The sequence below is a fragment of the Lipophrys pholis genome (assembly GCF_963383615.2).
Source record: "Lipophrys pholis genome assembly, chromosome: 9".
Classification (NCBI taxonomy): domain Eukaryota; kingdom Metazoa; phylum Chordata; class Actinopteri; order Blenniiformes; family Blenniidae; genus Lipophrys; species Lipophrys pholis.
This window is the reverse complement of record NC_137639.1, coordinates 15,251,636-15,276,386: the sequence shown is the minus strand read 5'-3', so window position 1 is coordinate 15,276,386 and position 24,751 is coordinate 15,251,636. Positions and strand designations below refer to the sequence as shown.

Here is a 24,751-nt window from a genome sequence, read left to right as displayed (position 1 = left end):
CTGATCTCAGAAGGGAACTTGGAGTACTCTGTGAGGCGGCTGAATTCCTCTGGATTTTTGCTGAGACGCCGGCCCAGAACAAAGCTTTATCATCTGGTAATGAATTCCATGGCCAGCAGTGCTTGCTGCCCCAGGCAGGTAATTAGTTTGAGCAGCAGGAAAGATCAAAGACAACACTTCCCGTCTCGCCCACAAGTTGTGACCTCACAAGGGGAAGTCACAGATTTCAACGAAAGATGTTGCACAAAGCTCAGCCAGTGGGCTCCAAATCATAATCTTCAGTTCAGTTTGAACTTTTCATACTTGCCCATTTAGTAAGACATCAGAAAATGGTTTATAAAGGAAACAGCTGCACTGGGTTTGAGTAAGCAAATAACTTTGGATATTCCCTTCTTTTCTTTTTTTTTTTTTATCTTCCAGCTATTTTGTTGGCTTTGATCTTGATAGAATTCCCCTAATTTCACAATATAGTAGGTTTAGACGGTCGCTTAGTCTGCTTGGGACTGCGACAAAGCACAGGTTGACTAAGGCCATCATTTCACACGAGTTTTGAGACGATCGCATACTCAGGGTTATCATCAGCTGCACTAGAGCTTCCCATCCCCTCACAGTGCTGCGCTAAAGCTCTTATCTGACAGAGTGCAGTCCAAAGAGGAAAGCGAGAGATAGCATATCTGTGTGTGTCTGTGAGTGTGTTTGTGTCACTTTTATCTGATGAGCCAAGTCACTACAGATCCAACACTGCAACACAGTGGCTGGTAATTTTCTGATGGGGCCAAGAGTGACTGCATTAACAGAGCACACCTTGGCCTGACATAATGATGGGGTTCTACAGCTGAGAAAACACAACAAAATCAATTTGACCAGTCTGGCAGCACAGAAATGGTAAAGACAGTAAATACATCATTCAACTACACTCCAAAAAAGGCACATGCCACCACATAAAATACTATGTGGTGAGGAGTCAAACAATGACAGACGTGACGTCTGTGGCTTTGCAGGTCTCCTCTCTCCTCTGACCGAGGGATTAAAAGCCCACAGGATTTGACTGGCACTGGTACTTAATTCTGCATGTAGCTCTCACAACATATTTCATTGTACATGAGGGATAATTGAGAAAGCCCTCGTCAAACCCAGCAAGCAACTTATCTGAGTGTTTGAAAGGACTTAAATGTGCCTCACCGGTCACGCAAACACTTGCTTGCTGACTGATGAGTCAGTTCCATCTTTGTCCTTAAATGTCCCACCAGCAGCACTTCACATAGCTTTACTAAAACATGTCAAATATTAAAACAAAACACACTGCATCATTTCTTGCTTAAACATCCTATTGTGTGTCAGTGAAGGTATGCACAGATGGAGCCAAAATTTTCCTGACACCACCAGCCCCACCACATTATTCACATCAGCAGGCAACAGCCCTTTTCTGCACAATGGTACATCAGCAACTTCTGCAGACCTCCCTAATCTGCCCCAAGTGTAGAAAGTGCCACCATTAAGATGGAAATGGAACCGTTATCACCCTTAACAAATGTCACAGTGTTCATCTGCATCTCCGTCAAGGGACATCTACATTTCATTACCATTTCGGCTTCGTTTTTCTCCACACGCTGACCCCATCACATCCAAGCTGGTCTGGCATCACCTCCTACTTTCTGCCTTATTATGGAATGAATAGGTCACAGACTGCTCCTGGCATGTGGACACCCCTTTCCTCATTTCACTCTCTCGGGATTCCAAGTGGAATACATCACCTGCACATGGCTACCAAGGACGAGACATACATCATCCCGTCAGAACGAGAGCTAACAGAGAGGAACGCATGGCAAACAAATGGCACTGCCCTGTGTCCTGGACGAGTGGTCTCAATAGAGAGTGAGAGTGCAGCTAAAACCCATTCAGGCAAATACACCAAATTTGAATTTGAATCAGAGAGTGCCTGTGAAAGGAAAACAGAGAGACCAAACAAAGGGAACCACTAAAGTTCTCAAACACATCAAACATACAAGACTAAGATGACTGCCACTTTCTCTATAAGGCAAGATGAAAGAGGTTTCTTTGCCTGTGAGCGGAAAACAGAAGAACCACTAAAGTACTTAAACATACAACACCAAGATGGCCACCACTAATTGCACAATTTGCCTAATCTTTAATTCGGCATCAAAAGTTACACTCCATAAGGCAAGATAAAAACAGAGGTTTCTTTGCCTACGTGTACTTTCTGCACACAGGCAACAATTAATGGGCAATTGTTGTGAACTTTGATAGTTATTCCCTCTGTTCACCCTTGAACCCAAAACTATAAACCCTGGTGGTAAATGACATGGCAATAAACTGAAAAGCAAGAAGTCTGAACTCATCTGGAAAACAGTTCTTGAGGTTTCCTGTTTAAACTCACACGTGTATGCATATATGGACACACAGAACTGGTCGTTTATAGAGCTCGTCCTTAAAAAGTACTAAAAAAAAAAAGGAAGGTGATAGAGAGAAGGTGATTCAACTCGGCATCGGTTCTCAGCCTCACTCAAATATGATAACATTTCACGAACAAGTAATACATGCTGTTATGTTAGTTTCACATACCAAAGGCCTCTATCTGGAGTCAGAGTCACAACAGTCATTTTTTCATAACATGATCTGATGATGTAGAAGAACAACACAGGTTATGCAATAGCTTGGCTGCTCAGTTATCCACTATCTATCATTTGCTTCCATGGCTATAAGCGTGATGAGCAATATCTGATCCCTAAGGTCGAGAGGAAATTGTATATCATCCATCTTGTGGTGCCCTTCACTCCCCCTAACAGAGGACTATGATCCACGGGGAGTATGACCTAAATAAATTCACCTGCATGTAGTAATCATTAACAGGATATCGGCACATACATGGTGTTTGGCACTGCATGGATAAATTCTTCAAAGCAATTGAAAGAAAAAGTCTGAGAAAGTTGTTAGGAAAAACTTGTAATGTCCCTTTAGAATATCATAAATATAGATACAAGATCATAGCAGGGTAAAGACATTTTGTGTCTTTAATGTCTCCATGCTACAGTGGATCATTACAATTTCAAAAAGGCTACAAAATGTGCTTTTGATATCGGCAATGGTCATCAGCCAAAAGCACTGGAAAATATGAGTACAACATTTATCAGCAAAAATTTAAATATTGTTGATCCTCAGATAAATGGAGAACAGAGGCATGAGGAAATCTCAGTGCATCATAGCGACACATTTCCTGTTCTATTGTCCGTCATCCTTCAGGAAGATGAACATCAGCAGATAAAGATATGCAGCCTGATTTTAGTCACAGCAGTCAGAAGAGCTCATCTCCCCATTGTTGTCAGGGTTTGAGGGTGGCAGCATTTTTCTCTGATATCCATCCGGCTAATAACTTCACAGAGCCACAGGTACATTGGAGAATAACCAGTGAGGAGAACAAATGCTGTTGTCATGCAGGACAAACTGACAACACAATAGACAAGAGCCACATACATTTAGTGCAACTGCCATTACTGTATTGGGTGGTGGGCTACAATATGGTAATCTAGTGCAACAGTGTATTAGCAAAGTCTATCCTGTAAATATACTGCAACACAAGCCTTTACAGACAAAAGTTCACAACGATAAGCCACAGCAGAAGCCAAGAGAAACTAAACTGAAAAACCGTATGTCTGACTTCAGTTCAATGAACAAGGAAAATTTACTGTTGACTCTCATGAAGCGTACCGTGTTGATATCCAAGGGTTTGCAACCTGTCTTACGACCTCTGCACTCTCTCTTACGCCATAGGCCAAGGACAACATACCAGAGATGACGTTTTAAACACAGGCAATTCCAAAGTGGTTGTGTGGTCATGGATATGCCCTTTCCAGGTCCCTGCCAGTGAAGACTGGACATGTGATCTGTGCTGAGTGGTTTTGTGGTTTACCAACCGTCTTCTTTTTTTTTTTTTTTTTCTTCTACTCGCCCTTGTCTTGTTCGGCAGCTTGGGCAAACAATATTATGTGATTGAGAGCCTTCTGGAGTCAGAACAGTTGTTGCTCTTACCAACCGTCTTCACAGCCCTGGGTATCATTTTGCTCTCTCCGACAGAACAGGTTCTTACAGTTATACTTTGGTGGCAGAGCTGACTCACAGAGGATGGTAACAACAGGAACCCTCCAGGAAGAAGGGATCCGTTCTGAGAATTAAATCACATAATAAACCATAACATTGCAGCTCTGTGATGAAGTTTAATGCCCTACGATGTCGTGGTCAGCAGCACCTTCAGTAATTATTATCAATATTACCGATTTCACTTATATATATATAAATATAATTATGTTTTATAGCCAAAATGTATGAGGATTTCAGTTTGACAAGGTCCAAATACTGATGACAAAAAAAAAAAAAAAGATAAACTGGTGACAGGGTGATGGAACACACTATACAACCAATGAGCTACAGTCGCTCTGATAATCATAGAAATTAATACTGGTTGGTTTTGCAAAGGTATCAGAAAACTATTTTGTGTACAGCTGCATCGGGACAGACCAAACAGGGTGTCCATACTGACACCAGTCTATCACAAAGCACCACCAATTAGCACGTCAACATCTGGACTAGAGAGCAGAGCAATGGAAAATATGGCCTGGCATGAGGAAGCATGTGGTTGGCCACGTGTGAATGCTTACCTGGCCATCCACACTCTGTCATCCATGTTTTTGTCACTTTGACATCTGCTACGCACCCAAGTATTACTGCAGAGCACTTATAGCCGTTCATGTATAGCCGGGAAATGTTCCCTGTCACAATGCAAAATGGTTAAGGAGAGGGTTGAGGAACACACCAATCACTTTGAAGGCATTTTCTTAGACTTCAAGGTCCTCAAACCTTAATCCAATCAAGCATCTGTGGCAAGTGCGAGACATACAAGTCTGATCCATGGAGGCCCCACAACAAACTTCCAGGTACTTTAATGATTTGCTGTTAACATCTTGGTGCAAAACAACAACATACATTCAGGGGTCTTCAGTGGCCACACTTTAAAAGGTCAAGGTAGTAAAATTGGCAACCTAAGTACTATTAGTCACGACGTTATGGTAGATTTTTCTCTTTTGTGTACAGTTAAATTATTCGAGGACAAAACTGCATTTTTCTTTTCAAGGCTGACAAACAAATGAGATAAGCTGGCTAAGTGTTTCCTTATCTGTGTTGCTTGGTATTTTTTTAATATAGAACGAGAATGTCGACGTGACATGTCATCCTGTCACTGAGCGTCATCTGTGTTTCTCTCAATTGAACATTTGACTGAAAGTATGACTTGACAAAAGTTTAAGTCTTCATCTGCCGAGGTCAACTACCTAAACCAAGATTTATGATGCTATATCAGGAGGCCATAAAAGCTTTGAAGGTACACGAAGAACCTTATGTTTACCTCATTCAAAATTTATGCAACGACATGATTCCAATTATTTATTTAAAAGATGGAGACATACCAAAGAGACCAACAAAATTAGCACTGCTCCTCCAAACAAAACACACAACGAGCTTATTTCAAGGAAAGACAAGCAATTTATACAAGGTGTTGATAACACGGTGGCAAAAGACATTTATAGTTGTTGTGTAGGAACTCAGATCGACCATCCTCCCCCAACCATTATCATTTCCCCCCCAAGCTCTGTAAAGCCTGCATCAAGTTGGCTAGCAGCCCTCTGCCGGGGGCTTTGGCCAATACTGAGGATTAAAACCGTGCAAGTCTATAAATACACCTAACAGGCCAACGTCAGCATCCAGCCAGCTACTGCGCTCACCTCTTACTGCTGGATATCTGGCATGTGTTTTTCTCTCCTCTGTCTGCCACTCTCTTTCACTTTCTCCTTCAATCTCGGCGCTTCTATGAGTCTCGCTGTGTTCTCTTTGTGGTTGTGTCTTATCCCCCCCCCCCCAAACTTCCTCTCAGTTTGTTTCCCACTGCTGCGACTCTCCCCTCACCTCTCGCTCCATCCTGCTCATACTCTTTCACTTGGCAGGGCCTCTTAATTGGAAACAAGCTGTGAGAGGGCTTTCAGTCTGAGGTTAAAATTGCATCTGACCTGCCTCCTGCTGTAGCTTTTCTTCTCTCCTCTGGCTGTTTCACAAGCCCGTGCACAGTGACTGAGTGCAGATATCCGAAGGACAGAGTTGGGGAGGGAGAAACAAAAAGCAGTCTCACCAATGGCCAGTAGATAGCAGGTACATGATAAATATTTCATTCCAAGAACTCAAAAAAAAATCAAATTTTTGTATACACACAGGAAAATTTGGTGTCCATACACAGACCTGGCTCTGAAAAGTAGAAACACTTTTTTTAAAGAGCCAATCGGCAACAGGGTGCAGTTATTCTCATGCACAAGGACAGGGTATCTATAATTGAGGAGATAGACCTTCTGAATAAGTACTATATTTTTTTCCTGCCTGTTCAGGCCAAATATGAAATAACAGTCTGTGCTGGTGTATTTGTTTGAGGCACCGATTTCTTTTTTCTTCTTTTGCAAACAAAAAAAACCAGCATGACATTTTTCTATTTGCAGTTGAACTGTCAACAGCATTCTGACATGAGAACAGCAGAAGCAATTATCAATCAAGGACAGAAGGAAATCAAAAATCTCAATGACATTTCTTCCCAGATTTTCCTACAAAGCAGAGCTCTATTGCCACAAACAAAACACTTCAGTGATTACAAACTGATATTATATTTACTGCAGCACATTGTTCAACTATTAATCACAAAATCTCAGGCTGGTAATAATTAATAAAATGTGTCAGTAAAAACACAAAATGACAAGCCATTAAATTGGGCAAATTGAAATGTCATTTGGTTTCCAGATGCACAATAAACGGGTATACATTGCTTCAAATACCGCTATCCATTCTTAGCCAACATCTGGAGGCTGAAGTCCCAACGATTACATAAAAATGGCATGGCTATTACATGGTAATTATGGTGAGGGGCTGCATTCAGTCTGTCACAACTTCCTTGTTGTCAGTGGGAAAGGCTAAGAGGCATTTGTTGCACAAAGAGCCACAGCCAGGCATAGAAACTATCACTTCCATCTTGTTCGAGCACAGACTACACCCTCTCACCCACAACACTATCCCAACACGTCAATGGCTCTCAGTTACAGTGAAACACCAAACTTCACTGACAGACAAAAGATTCAAGTGTTGAAAACAATGTCTTAATGTCTTAACTGCAGTCTCAATCTGCCTGATAGGCAGCTGCTTAATCTAGGCAACTGGTTTGAAGAGCTCAGCTTATGCCCCCACCCCACCCAATTTGCAGCATCTTCCAAGCAGCTTACTCGCCAACTAGTGAGTTGTTTACAGCACCAGTACAAGTCAGTGACATTCTTCACTTTCAAATTGAATTATGACCTAAAAACAAACACAGATCTCCCTGGAAACTGGCTTCTTTCATGACTGTCCCACCCACACAAGCAACTGTGCCAAGTCGAACTTCTTTTGGAAAGGCGTGTACAGCTGGGTGCCAGGCTGCCGTTATGGGGCAGGTCTACGTTCAGCTTTTCACCACTTCTGAATCACTCCAGTACCGGTTAGTAAAGCCCAGAAAGCAATTAACTGATAAAAACACAAAAGACATTTTGCAAAGGTTAGAATGAATATGAAGCCTACATGTGCCAATACGATGGTGTTAAACATACGCTGGATGGTTATCTACAAAAATACTAAATTCAGTGCTTCAGACCTTGTTTTGAGCGACATCATTAAATTCACCCCGTCACAAACTTTAAAGATAACACGCACAATACTTAAAACTATCCTTGTTATCTTAATTACAAGACAGCACACCGCAGTCTTAACAGCCTCAAACAGTGTTGTGGAAAATCCCTGTGCACTGCAAGATATTTTTATCAGGTCCGGTACAAACAAACTTCTAATAAAAAATGGATGATATCTGGCTGAGAAATGCACTAATGCACTTTTCCTCCTTCATGAACACAAACCACAAAGAAAGCGCTGCATGGGGGACGCATTTCCTCCAACTAGTCCCGTCACTCTGCGCACATGTCAATGTTGTTGATGTCCCAGTATTACTGGAGACATTAATATGCATTTCAATCTCATTCTGTAAAATGATGTAGTCACAATTAAATAACTAAGTCTGCACGTATTGGCTAAGACAGGACGTCGCATCACATATCCCACAATCTACTACTAAAGAGACCAGTTGAGACTGAAAATTGTGTAAACAATTATGAATAGCTTTGATAAACACAAACTCAGTTTAAATAAAAAGCAAAGCATGTGATGAAAGAGACATCGTGGGAATGAATGACTGTTCAAACAAGTCCGTCTCAATTCCTCAATTTGTCATGTGCTTGTCATCGTAATTATACACGGAAAACTTGTTTTTATTTATATCCGTTAAAACAAGTCTGCAAAAATTATAAGTACGTGTTGAGTAATTACAGACCTCCATAGTATGTATTGAACATTTACCAGAAAAACGACCTATGGAGTACAGTTAGAAACAAAGTGGGGAAAAAAGGAAGCAAAGTATTGGCAATGAGGGAAAAAAGACAATAAATAAAAGGTTGATCTTAATTCGCAGAGTCGGCATATTCACATTTTCTGACTCTGCAGTGATTTTAATAACTGTTTAATATTATCACAAACAAGAAATGGTGTATTTAAATACTGAACACAAATCTTAAATCCTAACCCAGACCAACTTATCCAGTTAAACATGAGAAAATTCACCATTTATAAACCACAAAGGTTGGAAAGTGCTCACGTATCGCAAATACCTACGTTTTGGCTCTAGTCGTTTCACCGACATGCATATTTCCTTGATGGATGTAGCTAAGCCTGCACAAGGACAGGGTGATGCTAGGATCAGTGAATTAATTTTGCTTAACATAACCGGAATTCAACTGTGGACCGGGGATAAAGTCAAAATCTGCTGATTGATAGCAGTGTGGCTTACTGGCAAATATTAACTGAGAACTCCTGAGCAGACTGCAAGCATGCAATGGGGCCAAGCTGGTAAGGGATAGATATACTCAAAGCCCAATCCTCCACCAATGCTACTTAATGACAGGAGGATTAATTTTCCTTTTGGGTTATGGCTCTGGTGCCACTCATCTCACCATGTGAAATCGCTTCTTGGCAGCAGGCGGCAAGCTGGCAAAGAGTTGTAGAGAGAGCAGATAATTCACGCCGTATGAATGATATGTTGAATTAGGTAAGTTGGTATTAGGTGAGCGAGCACACAGCGCATTCAGTTTCCAGTGCGACATCAAACATGTCAACTTTGTACGGAACCGAGGCAAACAAATATTTCAGACATCCTGATCTGAAATCGCATCCGAAGCCGCTTGTGACTTCCATGGAAGGATGATCTCTGCAGGCAGCTGTCATAACTGACACTTAGATATTCTGCGGAAATATCTGCGACTTAAACAACATGGTTGACAGTTGACGCGAGTTGACATGAAGGGGGGTGGGGGGGTCAATCGCAACAAGAGCCCTATACAACAAGGGGGTCACGCAGGACACGGGTTGGGGGGCCAAGGCATTCCTGGCTGATGCAGCCGGGTTAGTCTGGGAAATGACTGAGCAAACAGGGACCAGAGTGGCTTCCCCTCACTGGCACCAGAGCTTTGTCCCGACTAATCCACTCCAAAGAGCCACAGTCAAACAGCCAGCGTCACACAGTCACCAGTAACAACACGGCAGTCTGAGGGGACACAGAACCAATCCCACTGGCCAGTGTTGGGAGACCGACGCCAGTTTGCTCATCAGATTTAAGCGCAGCAAACAGAACGGCACTGCAGTATGATCGGTGATGATCAGAGAAGCTTTCGGATGCAGTAATGCATTTGAAAGTGATGGGGGATAGTCTGGGAGAATATCACTGTTAACCGAGCATCAAAGTAACTGCAGGGACAGGCATGTGTCTCTACATTAGGACAACCTAAAGACTTGAGACAGTACTGAGATTAGTATAATTACCGCCAGAATGGTGGAGCTGTCAAAGTGAAGGAAAAGGAGGAGATGACTCCACCGCTGAATAGCAAGTTGTCCAGAGACAGTGATATCAACTGAATGACATTACAATAGCTCTTGTGAAGAAAAACCACTTATCTGAGCCTTGTTATGTCACATTTGGTCAGTGCAGTCAGTTATTGAGAAATATTAGACTGAAAAATTACTACCGTCTACTAAAAAGTTGTGGTCGACTAAATTAGAAACTGCGAAATGGGAGGTAATCAAATCCGAGAAATGTGAGCGCTCAACAGATTTCAGACGAGGAAATACTCACACAATGATCACACTTTCTAGTCTGTGGAAGGCATAATGACACTTTCTTCACACACGATCATTTCTAAGGCGATAACATTAAGCCATAACCAAACCAAATCAAACACCCTATCACTGATAAGAACAGGGCTGCGCAATATATCACGTTTATCGTTATTGCGACATTGGCATAAAGCGACATACAAATTGTTAAAGTGTGACTGAACTGCAACAAATTGGGTTTCCATTCACTGTGCGTTCGTGCTCTGCACATCCAAAATGGCAGACTTTTAGATTAAGGAAAAGTGCGATGAATGGCAAACAATTCACAAAGCCTGTGCAATTAGCTAATTTAAAGGCTTTAATTAAATGACAATCTTAACTGTTTCAAAAATGGTGGCGACAGGGGAGAAGGCAGAAGCACATAAAGTCCAAGGGAAAAAAATACTAGAAACGGCAAAAGTCAATAAATTGCTTCTGAGGTACTGCTGGGCGGAACTACAGTCGCTCATGTGACAGGAAAACCAAAAACAGTAGCTCAGTAACAGTTGAGGTTAAATAGGAACAAGAGAAAGAACCTCATACAATCTTTGTTTTCTTATAACTGGAACTGAGTTCAATGTAAATCAAATGAATGTAACAAACATTAAAAGTAGAGTGCGTATCCTCAGCTACCTACAGTTTGTGCGGAGTGAATGAAATGTCTGAAATAGTTTGGCCAACCACTGAATGGAAAGAAATTACTCACTTGTCATATTCGGCGTTGTCTTTATCGCAGCGTGCGTCCTTGTGCTTCTGCCAGTCCTTCCCATGTTTACAAGTGGTGAGGAGGACCACGTCCTCAGAGTTATGGACATGATATAAAGCGTTCCTAGTGTCTGAACCTATTCCTGTTAGGTACCTCTTCCCCTTAAAAACAAGCATGTACTTCCTATAAGGGGGGATTGTGTTGTGCTTCAGATAGCCCCTTTCCCCTCCTGTCCTTGGGTGGTCTTTAGAGAAGAGAGGGATGGAAACATCAAACTTAGGCCTGAAGTTCTCCGTGCTAATGCTGGCCTTGGCCAACATAGCAAGGCCAATGTCAAAGCCAAGATCCTCTGTGTAGTCCGGCCAAGTGCCGGAGTATAAGTTAAAGATGATGTGGTTTCTGCCTCCGTTCCACAGAGGAAGGCTCTGGACTTTAGCTTTCAAGTTGTGCACATATTGGGGCGACAACTGGTCCCGGTCCAGGGTGTCCAGGCTAAGGACAAACAGGCATGCCTGTCCCGGGTCCGGTGTGTATAACCTGGAGCCTTCGATGGAGGACAAGATGTTCTGATAACTCTCTGACAGCTTCTCCCCTTTCTGCTGGGGGTACACGTAAACTTTAAATCCATTCCTCTCACACAGGGAGAAGTCGAAGCAGGAGTCCATCCGGCAGCGTCTGCCCGTGTAGATGCCTGAGTTGGTGTCCCTCTTCTGCCGGGGAGATATGTGCTCGGTGAGCTCGTCGCTCCGGCCCTGCTCCCAGGAGCTGAAGGGCTGCAGGGAGCCCGGGTAGCGGCGCCACCGCGCCCCGTGCTGGAAGCCGCCGAGGCTGCGGTCATCACGCCGGCTGGGACCCCGTCTGGACAGCGGGACCTGGATCCCCCCGAAGCAAAACAACAGGACGAGACAGGCACCGGCGGAGAACAGGATTAGGTATCGTTTTTTGGCCTGCATGTGTCCTAAGATCTGTGATAAGATGTCTGGCGATAAATCCGAGAAGTCCTGAAGTTTTGGCTTCACCACCTCCTGCGGGATCGCTCCGCCATCTTCCCCCGGGCTGCAAGGGCTGTGCGCTCACGTCTCCCTCCTTCTGCTTCAGATGCCTTTCACGAGTCCGGGAACTGATCCAACGCATGTGGGCGACTTATAATGTTCACCCACTTCGTCTCCTCGTCAATAATGGTATCGACTAGCTGACAACAGGTTTTCCAGGTTAGTGGAGGGACCCGGTGCGCTCAAATCTGTGCATCTCAAATCACACTTTCCTTTGTACGCTCCTCCCTTTACTTTAACAACCCTCAAACCACGGACTGTTCGGCTTTAACCAAACACATACAGATAATAACACTGCCCAACATGGCTCCAAACTTGATGTTAAAGTAACGGAGTGTGCCAGACTTGTTGCCTGGACACTTCACTATTGTCCCGACTCTGGAAATTAGGACCCAAAGGGACACAGATGTCCAAACATTTCTAACAAATCCGCTTCGAAAAGCCGCCAAGAAGCTCTTACTTCAAGCCCCGTGTGGACATTTGTAGTTGTTTTTTCAATTAGTTTTTTTTTTTTACGACTGTTCGTTTAGCCGACACAACAACAAAAAAGAGCCTCGGAATGGGCTAGCTATAGCATGCTAGTTAGTGAAAACATTCAGTTAGCCCGTTAGCTTTAGCGCCGCTGTCTTCAAAGTGTCTCTTCTCCCCCGGAAAATCCACGACTCTCCATCAGTCCCGGCCTCCCGCTTTAACACGCAGTCCACCGGACGATTCCTCCAGTCGTCCGAAGCGTTGGAACACGAGCGGCTTCCAAAACAAGAGTGGTGCCTGGAAGAGAGACGGCGATCCAGGCAGGCGGAGCGGAGCCGAGCTGCGGCCGTCCCACCAGGACGACGGCTGATGATGAAGTGACGCTCCGGCTCGCTCCTCCACGGCGCACGGTGCGCTCCCACTGGCTCCTGTCACCTCCCAGCCGGGCGGGGTTTCCAAGTGCACCCATTCACACCCAGAGATTAGGGGAGGTCTGAATTCTCTCTGCTGAGTTAACCAAGCAGACCCACGAGTGTAGCGTTTCTGTAGGGTACTGAGTCTATGGTGAGCCGTATCAGATGTGATGGTAAAGATGGTAAAGATCAACACTCGCGGCTTTAAAAAAAAAAATAAAAAATAAAGGCTTTTAGTTCAAATTAACTTAGGTTAAGATCACCTTTTATCTCTTAGCTAAAACAAAAAGAGTTTGAAAAAGGCACAACAAGTAAAATGGGGGAGAAAAAAAACTAAAGCCATAAGAAATGAGGAAAAACTTCTTAAATCGCTTGAAAAAAAAAAGACTAGAACTTTTAAAAGAAAAAAGTCTGAAATTGAAAAAGAATACAGGCAAAACTACTTCACAAAAGTTATCGAAAAGAATTGTTACGACTCCTAAAATGGCTAAATTGTCTGAAAACTAAGGGTGGAATTTGGTGCTAAAAATGTAAGAAAATATTCACTATCCTAAATTGTTATTGAGACTTCATAAATGCAATGTAAGATACAATTTTTGTACATTTATTAAAACCATGTAAAAAACAAACAAAAAAAAAAAAACCTACCTAGAAGCTTTTAGTCCGATTTTAGAAGTTAAACATGTTTTGCAGCTCCAGTTCTGCTTGATTTGGTGGAAAGTGACAAAAACAGCTCTTTTGGTCATAAAGGTTGCAAACCTCTGATCCAGGTAAACCTTCTTGACCCCTGATGGGGCTCTAACCTGCAACTATAGTCACATGTTCAATGCTCTTACCAATCTACAAACTCAATATTCAGATCAGGGGTGGGAAAGGAATTTTCCTGAGGGAGGCCTATGAAGATGTAGGATCACTGTGGATCCTACATCTTCATAGGCCTCCCTCAGGAAGATGTAGGATCACTGTGGATCACTGAGCTATAACTTCTACGCAGTTGTCCTACATGTCAACGTGTGTCTTACCAAGATTCAGTTTATTCCATGTTTTTATATGAGGTGTTTTGATTCAGGGTGTTCCCAGCCTGTCTGAGGGCACGTCCAGGAGTTAAAGAGTCCTTTAGGGTCATGGAGGCTTGCTGCTTGTGTGATGGCTGAGGTCGACATCACTGAGGGCTGTTTCACCGACCTTTTTCTTGGTGTACAAGTATGAATGCTATACACTTAGAGCTTCAAGCTGCAACCTCCAAACTAATTGATTTCATTTACATTTGATTTAAAATTTCTCATTGACCCCGCGTAGAAAGAGAGACACTGTTTTCTGTCGTCAGGCGGCCAGAAGCATTACGTAATGTAGAGGAGACATTTTCCTGAAGAAGTTTGAAATCCTGATGGCTTTGAAGAGGAAGTCTGTGCAGAGTCTGAGAAATTGTGCATTAAAGCTCTGGCAAAATATAAGGAGGGGGTCAGGGGCGTACTATTATTTTTGAGGTCTTAGTAACATATCAATTTTGTATATGTCAGCAATGTTTGGGAAAGAGACATTAAGGGTTATAAGAGTGCTCTGCGGGGACATAAGGTCAGCTGCTTTCCAGATACCATCCAGAATGAAGTGCAGTTGTCAGGAAGCTCTCGGTCATTCCTCTGTTAAACATTGTCATGATGGCTGCATGTCTGGGGGTGTTTGCTTTTCTCAGCATTTATATTAAATTAAGTCTTTGTCAGACCTTCTTAGAGTTGTAATGTTGATCGGCCAGCTCAGAGGTTGTGGTAGAGCAAGACCCACATTCTGAGGTTTTTTTCCACATTGAGAGGGAAGTTGTTGTTGAAGTGCTGCAGAGTCTGTTTGTTCTACTCCTTTCTGTAAGAATCCTGCAATGCTGTTTGAGGGCAACGCTCTGATCCTTGAAAAAAAGATGTTGACCAGTTCAATAAAGCGTCAATAGAAAAAAAACCTGCAAACTCTGCATTCTTATTATTGTAAATATGTACACAATTGAAATGAGAAGGTTATCATCAAACTTTGCCTCTGCAGGTCCTGATATGATACATTCATTCATATCATATGTTTTGGAGCAGGGCCTCATTTGAAACATGCTGGGTAACGCTACTCTAAGGGCAGAGTTAGAGAGAAAATAACATGTATGACTGACACTTTTAAAGTTCAGCATTTTAGGAACACTGATAATAATATCACACTTAAATGATTATTTAATGAGGATCCTCAAGCTGCTTATCTTAACACGTTCTTTGCTGCACTCATTTGGAATGAACAGTGTAGACATTGTAATTCTTCTGTAAATTAGATATTTAATACAATCCTATCCATGTTGACATTAGAGATAAATGCATTGCACAATTGTTTCCCAGGCAAATAGTGAATTCTATTATATATAGTATATATAAAATATTCTATATGTTATTATAAGCACTGTTATGTTATTTCTAATTATTCAATATTAATATGTCTAATAGGATAAATAAACCCGCATGTACGATGTGGGATTGTTCGGAAGTTCAAAATAAAAACACGATCAAAATACAGCAGATGTAGCTGCACTTTGAAACATTAAAGTTGGCAAGATGGAAGATGCTCTATGCGGTTTGTTTTGAAGTCTTTGAAAGTAGTTGCAGTTTCAGACCCCTGCAGGTGGTGCAACACGGCTTCTGGTCTTTAACCAGCCCGAAAGACTCCATCACCCTGCTGCTCGCATCCTTTCATTGGCTCCCAGTTGTTCCGTTGCATGAAATTCAAAGGCTTCAAACTCACTTATAAGGCAGCAACTAAATCAGCTTTCCACTCTGATCTTATCTGAACTGCTTCATCCACACAGACACTCCTGTCAGTTCACACGGCCTGTTAAAGGTCACCGCGGAGGTCCAAGTCACAGGCTAATGCTTGTCGTATACAAGGTAGAAGGCTCAGCATAGTGAGATCGAGCTTTTTCTGCATTTGGTGATAGAAAATCTACAAAGGGGAACAAATTAAAAGCACAATTGTGATTTGAAAGAAGTAATTTGGTGGGATCTGGTTAAATCATCTCCTCTTCTCCTGACATATTTTGTATTACAAGGGGGATGAAAATCAATCTCCCTCCATTAATGATCCTGATTCTGCCGTGAAATGGTATTTCGCGGCAGAATGAGAAACTCATCAAATACTAGTGTTTTATAATCTAAATAATGCAGGACAGCTGACAGTCACACATTCAGAATGAAAATCATGCAAGATGAAAGATGACACCCTCCATATGCACTGCTTGTTGATTCTTATGTCTAATCAGACTCTGATTTTGCTCATATCATGCTCTCATTTCATAGCTTCGAGATGCTTGTTTTGTGTGAACTATTAGTTATATGATGCTTCTAATAAAAATGTCAACCAAACACAACTGTAGCACTAAAAACACTATAGTTACACAACTACAGTTCCTTGTACCAGTAATCTTCAACCATCCTGTTATGCAGGATTGATGCTTGGAGTTTGGGTTCAGGTCTTTGTCTCGACCGCGGATTCTATCTGCGAGAAATTGGTTTTGTCAGATTTAATATTAGTGTGTCTGGGATAAATGTGATATTTGATTCAAAATCAGGTCCTGCTGACGACTCTACAGAGACTGCTCCCCCACAGCTGAACCTAACGGCTGATTTCTCCTGTGGGAGTTAAACAACAGAGCAATAGAAGAATTTCATTTTAGAATATAACAGAAAACATTACATGAGGATGAAATAGCTTTCGCTCCCAGAGGAACTGCAGCGGGGAATGAGGACCTGTGAGACAATGGCACTGCAGTGCGTTAGCCAGGTCTTTTCTGGCTTGTCGTAAGCCATGATGTGTTTTCACAGCTGGTGTGTCTGAAAGACCAAAAGTGATTTTGCAGAAGCCGGGAAAGAGCAATGAGGAATGTGAAGCTGCGTTCCTCAGGAGCCCTGGACCAGCTATCAGGACTGCCTCGGTGCCCCATGGACCACTGATCAAAGACCGGGAGGGGGAATGATGGCGACATCCTCATTCTCTACCTCCCCTTTCTTTTTGTGTCTTCTCTCTCTGTCCATCCTACCCCACTTTTCCCTCTTTTACCCACCCTATCGTCCCTTCTGCTGCTTTCTGGCATTCTTTCCATCTCTGCTCTCTTTCATCCCTATTAATGATTTATGAGGAGTGCTGCTGGTGACTGATGTGACTAGTCAGATTTTTCTCTGTTTTATATATATATATATATATATATATATATATATATATATATATATATATATATATATATATATATATATTTAAAAAGAATGATCACATGTGCTTTGTTCACAAGTCACTGAATTTTGATTCCAGCTCTTTTAAGTGGTCTTTTTATGTGGAACCATGACAGTGCCCCACTTTGCAATCTGGGAATGATTTCTGCACTCTGCGTACCAAATATTGATACCGCACATCAAAACCAACAATCTAACAGAGTACGAGCAAATCCACACAATAAACCCAACATACTACTCGATTCCAGATTTGAAAATTGCATACAAATGTGGGGGTTGAACTTTTGTCTCACTATTATCTGCAGCTTAATGGGAATGTGTAGACGCTGTCTCCCTGCTGTTGCATTGTGTTTGCTGAGCCGAGCGCTGGCCAGATTTAGAGCAGCAGGGTGGCTGAGCCAGAGCAGCTCTCCCACTGTGTAATAAACACAACCATGCCAATATCTAATTTGGATGCGCCCAGGTCAGCATAGTTTTCCCAGCCAGCCCACAAGTCGGGCAGCCAAGCAACTAAACAGCCGAATGGAGATCTATCATTTCCTTCTGACTACATTTTGAGTTCATTAGTTAATAACACTATTACCAATCTAATATTGAAATTCCTGTCACATTCTCACTTGTAACATATGAAGCTGGTATGTGTGCATGAGCCACGCAAGCATTTGCATGGCGACAAACGAGCATGCGCACACACACACACACACACACACACACACACACACACACACACACACACAGGAACATTTGCAGCTGTGTGAACCAACGCTGCGTTTGAGTGTTCCTCCCTTTCGTGAAGAGCACAGCCTTGGATGTGATAATTTAATGTCCCCCACTGACTGAGACTGACAGCCTTGGTGAGGTGCCTCATCCATCTGTGTTGACACTGAAATACACAAATCACATCTGAGGCTATCAAGACCAACGGTGAGATGAGGGGGTTCGTGTGACGAATGTGTGTGTGTGTGTGTGTGTGTGTGTGTGTGTGTGTGTGTGTGTGTGTGTGTGTGTGTGTGTGTGTGTGTGTGTGTGTGTGTGTGTGCTGATGCAGGGAGGGCCAATGTGAGCACCCTCAAGGATTTAAGTGAAGGGCTGCTCAATATACTGTACATCTGGCTCTGCTCACTCCAGAGGAAACAAGTCAAACAGATTAATATTTCAGTTTTGTACCCTCCAACATATTCCCTTCTCCTAAAGGAATAGCTCAATATTCAAGACATTGCGGCTTAAGACTTAAATTTGTGCATGCTTTAAACATAATGCAGCATCCTGCAAATGGTGAACTCATTCCAGTAAACACAACTTGCCCTTTTAGCACTTTAGATTTTGCACAAATGAATCAAACTGGACAGAATCTATTGGTTGGTGATCTTGAAACCTCTGAACAGATTCAGAGAAATGTAAACCCGAAGTCACCGGCTGCTGGAGATACCTCAATAATGAGCACACAGAAAGGTTTAAGTCTAATTGTCACAACTACCTTAAAGAACATGCTTCCTTAAATCACAGCATTACCTTCTTGTTTTGATATACACAGAAACAATCGTTGGCATCACTGGAAACACACAATGTATGTGAAAGCAGTTACCCAAAGCAGATTACAGTTATCGTAAATGTTGGCATTCTTAGATCTGAAAGTAAGTATTAGTTAGACTGTGATTATTTAGTTTGTAATCCACGAACGAAAATTCAATTTACTTTCTCACCCCTAAGGCACTAAAATCTTTGAAAAAGTAAAATGTCAACCTCTGGGACATTTTAAAGGGCAATTCAAAATGTCCATTAATGACTATTTATATATTGTGAAATTGGTTGGAAGAGAGTAAAACTGAATAAAATGGCAAAATTTCATGATGCACTGCTTAGAAATGTGTCCTAATGAAACACATTTCTCAATGGATTCCTGTAAAGTGAGGTTATAAAATCAGTTTACCCACATTTTATTCTGTACTATAATCCTACAATGTAATGTGATATTTGCAAACAAAGATTGGTCAAAAACCTGTATGATCGGTACTGGTATTACTACTTTCCCTATTTATTTAGATTTTCAACATTAAAGCATCAATCAGATTACCTCGTGCAGTAACTGTGAGGCAGAGGTTCTATTCCAAGGCAGAGGGTTAAAAACACATCAGTGCTTATGCTAAATGTTTCCAGCAAAAAAACATCTTATTTTGTCATTATTTACACACATTTTAAAAGTTCGACCTAAGCAGCACTGATCTGAATGTGTCTCGCAACATTTTGTTCATACCTTCTGTGATTGTAACGACACAGTTACCAAATATGTTACTCCAAAAAAGAGTTACATTTCTCTTTGAAATATAAACACAGTGCAAGAGTCTGTCTCACGTGTTTAAGGTTATCTGTGCTGCACAGCTTTTGGAAAGACGCACATTAATTTTGACCTGCTCGTATTAGTAGAAAAAGGGGTTAGAATGACTGAGAATAAATACCAGGGAAACCTATCTGCAAAAATTAATGTCCATATATTCAGTATTTCTTGATATATTATAGTTTTGGCCAAAGCAGTGGATAAACCGCTCTATTTTGCAAGGCGGCAAGATAATCCTAGACATTGTGATAATTATCCTAATATTTCAGTGCCTCACTGTGAGCCATTTCATCACATATCTAACATAAACCTGCCACAATAAAAGATGACCTCTACTGAATTTTTACAGTCCGCTTCAGTTCAGTCATTTCTCTGTCACAAGGGTCTGTCACTTAAATTTGAGTGGCAACTGCAAAACCTCTTTACTTTATCATAGCCCACTTAAGATTCTGAGTGAATTACCACTCTAAAGACCAATATCCTGTTGCTTCTTGTTAATGAATAAAAATAAGCACTCAAGGGCAGAAACCACCGCACTAGTTGGTAATTGCCGCTTTACTTTACATCCAGCAGGATGTAAAAATATTGATATGTGATCATTAGTGATGCTTGATGCGGAAAAATTTTAAGATACGACCATCTTGTGCAATTTAGGAAACAGTCCTGGGAGGATTGTGGCACGTTCACAACATTAATCGTAATAATTATAAATGCTAATCATCCCCCTATCGCCATTCCCCTTTTCGTGTTTTAGATTTGAAAACTTCCGTGATGTGTATATCTGTGCATGAAAAGGAGTTAAATATGCAAAGATGGCTGTCACATGTTTGAATATTTACATTTTGTGTTGTGCGCACTATGCTCAGCACTATGCTCAGCACCCTGAGTGCACATCAGCGTGGGTACGATGGTACATCTCAATCGCAGAGCAGAGATCAGGTTCAATTACACATGCAATAACTTTTAAGTCTCGAAAGACCTGGAAACCATTTATATGCTAATAAGTATGACAGCAGTAATGACTAGCAATAAAAAGACATCTGCTGCTTGATTGAATCTGATATTAGAGCATTACCACAATCAGCCTTTGCTATTTGTCTTGAAACCACTTGTTAGCCTCGTAGCTCCTCGTGGGAAGTGTTTTGGGCATCAAGTGCAACTGATGTAACAACCTTTCCGCGGACTTTTCTTGTCTTTCTCCTGTGTGTATTCGTGTTGTGCTTCTGCTTTCATTTTGTAGCAACACATATGGGAAATCGAAAGGGGGCAATTTTTTTTTTTTCAAATGTAAATGAAAGCAAGCCGAGCCAGTCTAAAACACAGATTGGTGACAAATCAACAGGATTATAAAGATGAATGCTTCTACAAAGTGGTTGTGGTACAGTGAAGTCCAGACCATCCAGTCATGCTCTCTGGCATGTGGCGAAATGACCCAGTTGATTCTGATTTAATTTCAATATGAAAGGAAAGAAATATGTAAATACAGTTCCTGTTGAGTTCACTGCAGGGGCACCGATAGCAGGAGCTTCAATCACTAAGATTACCTAGATGGCTTGTGTTTTCTTAGGAACCTGGACTAATTTGACTTCTGCACTCAATCAATAGCAAAGGCATCAGGAAACAAGGTCTGCAGTTATGGTTGACCAGGCATTCATGCGTGACCTCTGCGCTGAAGGATCCAGTGGCTCTGGAAGACGTCTTGTTTGGTTTGGGCCACTAGTCACTGCAATATAAAGTTATCCTGAGCAGCAGCCCTTATCAAATGATGAAATATATCAGTCCAGAGGGACAAGGTCTCTTCTAGAATGACAAATCCCCGATCCAGGGTAAAAAGCACTATTGAATAATCCGGGTATAATAGAACGTCAACCATATGAAATGGTCTTCATAGTGATCAGATATTAACTCTCGAGATTTTAGGTGGATGTCTCAGTCACTGGTTTCCACCAGTATCATAACTAACGTCTAATTGGGATATACCGTATGTTTAGGATTGTTTATTCCGGAGCGATGGTGGGTTAGCCCTGTCACCTTAATGTCATTAGGATGCTGTCAGCTTCCACAATCCTAATCTGGAAGAAGCAGTTATTCAAAATGGACGTACGGCTTTCATACCTCTACTGGTGCTTTAGAGAATTTACGTGAACTGGAGGGAGTATTTCACCTCCTTTCCACAGTTCAAACCGATATTGTCTTTCAGTTTAAAGGTATGTTCTGATCAGTTCATCAGCAAGACACAATACTGGGACGCAAGGTTTCTACTTTCAGTAATCTGAATATATGAAAATATGATGGAAGGCACCTGGACCACTCTAATGTCACTGAGAACCTCGTCCAAATGCTCGAAAGAAAAACCAGCATGTGCAGGTAGCATTTTCTGCTGGACTTTATGACTGTTTAAAATCCAGAAACCACATCTTGTATGTTGTCAAAGCCGTGCAAGATACTTTTGCCTCAGATAAATCACTTTTCAATAGCAGATTGTACATGATAACTGTGAAAGATGGACCAGAGCATGTCAGGCTTCCATGTCGACAAGCCCCCTGCCTTCAAAACCTATGTGGCTCCCCTCATGGTGGTACTGTAGGTGGTAATTGGGTACCATAGACACCTCAAGAGAACCCATAGGGTCTCGGGGGTGATTAGGCTCCTAGATGCACAGCAACACACCCAACAGAATGTTGCTATGATCTGCTGCTTGCAAACCGAGGTCTCAGCTTTGGGTAAAGTGGCTCCCTTACCTTGTGAAACAACTGTCAGATGTCTCTGGACAAGAGAGTCTGAAATTTATGTATATATTAACATCTTTATTAGATATGTCATAAGTCAACCTTCTCATTTTCCACTTTCCCACCTCCTACAATAGAAACCAACATCAAATTTGACCTGAGATGTTTATCCAGTCTCTAACACGCAGAAGCTCCACTTTTGCATTTCATACCAAATTATTATAAGAAACAACAAAGTCCATCACGCTGTATGCCACAATATTTGCTGACAGAATAACTACGGGACTGTAGGCATGGTATCTTATTCTGATGAGGGAAGCCTGCTGCGCACAGCTACGATTTCAAGGGCCTGAAAAAGATCAATGAGAGAGAATGGCAGTGGGCCTGGACTACAAATTGGGCAGCCTTTAATCACCTTGCACATTTCACAGCAGTGTGAAAGTTTCTGTTATGAAAAGATTTAATCAGTAGTGGAGTTCAACGAGTCAACTTGCGGCTGTTAAAGGGCACGCGAGGCCTCGGGGAACACATATGTGTTTGCTAAAGCGCTTGCCTTTATAGAGATACACCATTTTTGCATATCATAGACATGGCTTAGTAATGACTCGCCAATTACTCCAGAGTGCAGTTTATAACATACCATTTCTGCTTTGTGTCAAAAATATTTTTCAAAGTTCTTAATAAGTTGAGTTTGATAATACATAATGGATTGATCCAGCAGGCAGTGGTTGCCACGCTGTTCAGGGACTGAGAACGAGATCTGTGAGAGTATTTAATGGGCAGAGACCGAGCAGTCACTCGCTTGTTAAATGAACATACAAGTATTTGTTAAAACTGCTCCGTGAGATAACAATGCACTGTTTTTGTGAACTGTGCTCTCCATATGTATGGGATTCAACAGAAACCATCTAATACTTTACAGTGAAATGATTCTCCGGTGAGATCCCACAAAGACCAATCAAGATAACAAGAAGAGAAAACCCTCAAGGAGCCAGAAGGTTAATAAAGAAGGAGTGTAATACGAGACCTCATTAGTAAGAACCTTTCATGATGCTTCCCAGGAAGCCCATATTGCTGACCCAGGTGCTGCTGAGAATGTGACCTTGGTGTGATGGTAAACGGGTAATAAATCCCGCTGCCGCAGGGACACAGTGTGTAGTTTGTGGACAGGCCGGTCAATGAGGAGGCAAGCTATGAATCTAAATTGCATCTGTCTCTCCCTGTCTGTCTCTCTTGTCCCCGCCATAAAAGGCATTGAAAAAAACGGTGCTCCGGTGGCTTGGCGAGATAAGAGGCACCTTATTCTTAACATTAAGCGTAACTCACCTTGCCATATGTCACACCCTCTGTCTCCCATTTTGCTGTCAATCACCACTCTGTGAAAAGAAAATACCCCAAAGCAGAAAATCCTCAGCTTGTCAAAGATAAAGCTCAAATACAATGATGCAAAAGTGCTGTATCACAAAGATTTGGAACAGTTTAAGGGTGACTACAATCTTATATGGACACACAATCAATTCAGTTGTAACAGGATTGATAAAGGAGGTGAAGGGTCAAACGAACGGCTGTTACCACATGACTGTTGTTCACCTCAGACTCACACTGCTGAAAGGAAGTGCCTGTCATAGTGTTAGACTTATTGGCAATAAAAGTCCAATTCAATCAGAATTTGAAGGAAACATGAGGGCAGGTGGTCATTCATCCATACTTGGCCACATGTTGTGCAGACAAGTTGTGTTCTTGTTCCAGATGTGATGGTTATTTACAAGCAAAGATAATTATGACTGCAGCCAGTTGACTTTTACGGAGTAGCTTTAAAGTGGTTTGTTGCTGATGTGATGGAAATAATCAGTACCCTTTAAAAATAAAAAAAATCTATTTTGTACGGATATTAGTCAGTTGAAGGGCAATGGATAGGGAAGAGGATTTTTACATTACTGTCCCGTGGTTTGATGTCTGAGACACTGGGTTGGTTTAATTTCAGTTCAGGCTTATTCTCCCCAGTTGATCATCGCAAATCACCGCATCCCCACGGAGCCACAAATCTGCAGCGTCCTCGGCGTGGAGGGGGAGAAGAAAGAGAGAAAGTTAAGTGAGGCTCCAGTGGATCTCTGTCGCCATCTACAGAAACGACTGCAGGTTACTTTACATCAAACTCATGCTGCCTTCACTGGTCATCGGTTTGGGCCTGAACTTATTTAAAATTTGTCACTATTTCTTACTGCCATCTGTAAAGCACAAAATATGGAGTGATCTATTCTGAAAAACATATATATATATATATATATATATATATATATATATATATATATATATATATATATATATATATATATATATATATATATATATTTTTTTTTTTTTTTTTTTTTTTTTTTATAAATACTCCTGGCAACAATTTGTAAAAGTTGTTCCCGCTCGTCTCCGGCGCGCTGCTTGGAGGGAATCTAACGCACCCAGGCGGCAGCAAGC

At 41.8% G+C, this 24,751-nt stretch overlaps 1 protein-coding gene across 1 annotated transcript in view; it reads right to left on the bottom strand.

Annotated features, from left to right (window-relative positions):
- LOC308114727 (exostosin-1a-like) overlaps positions 1 to 12,875 on the bottom strand; it is a 36,885-nt gene extending 24,010 nt beyond the window's left edge. Inside the window, exon 1 of the mRNA XM_080471836.1 lies at positions 11,033 to 12,875. Coding sequence (XP_080327962.1) covers positions 11,033 to 11,985 — 953 coding nt within the window. The 5' untranslated portion in view covers positions 11,986 to 12,875. The remainder of the gene's footprint in view (positions 1 to 11,032) is intronic.
- Between the last annotated feature and the right edge of the window lie 11,876 nt (positions 12,876 to 24,751).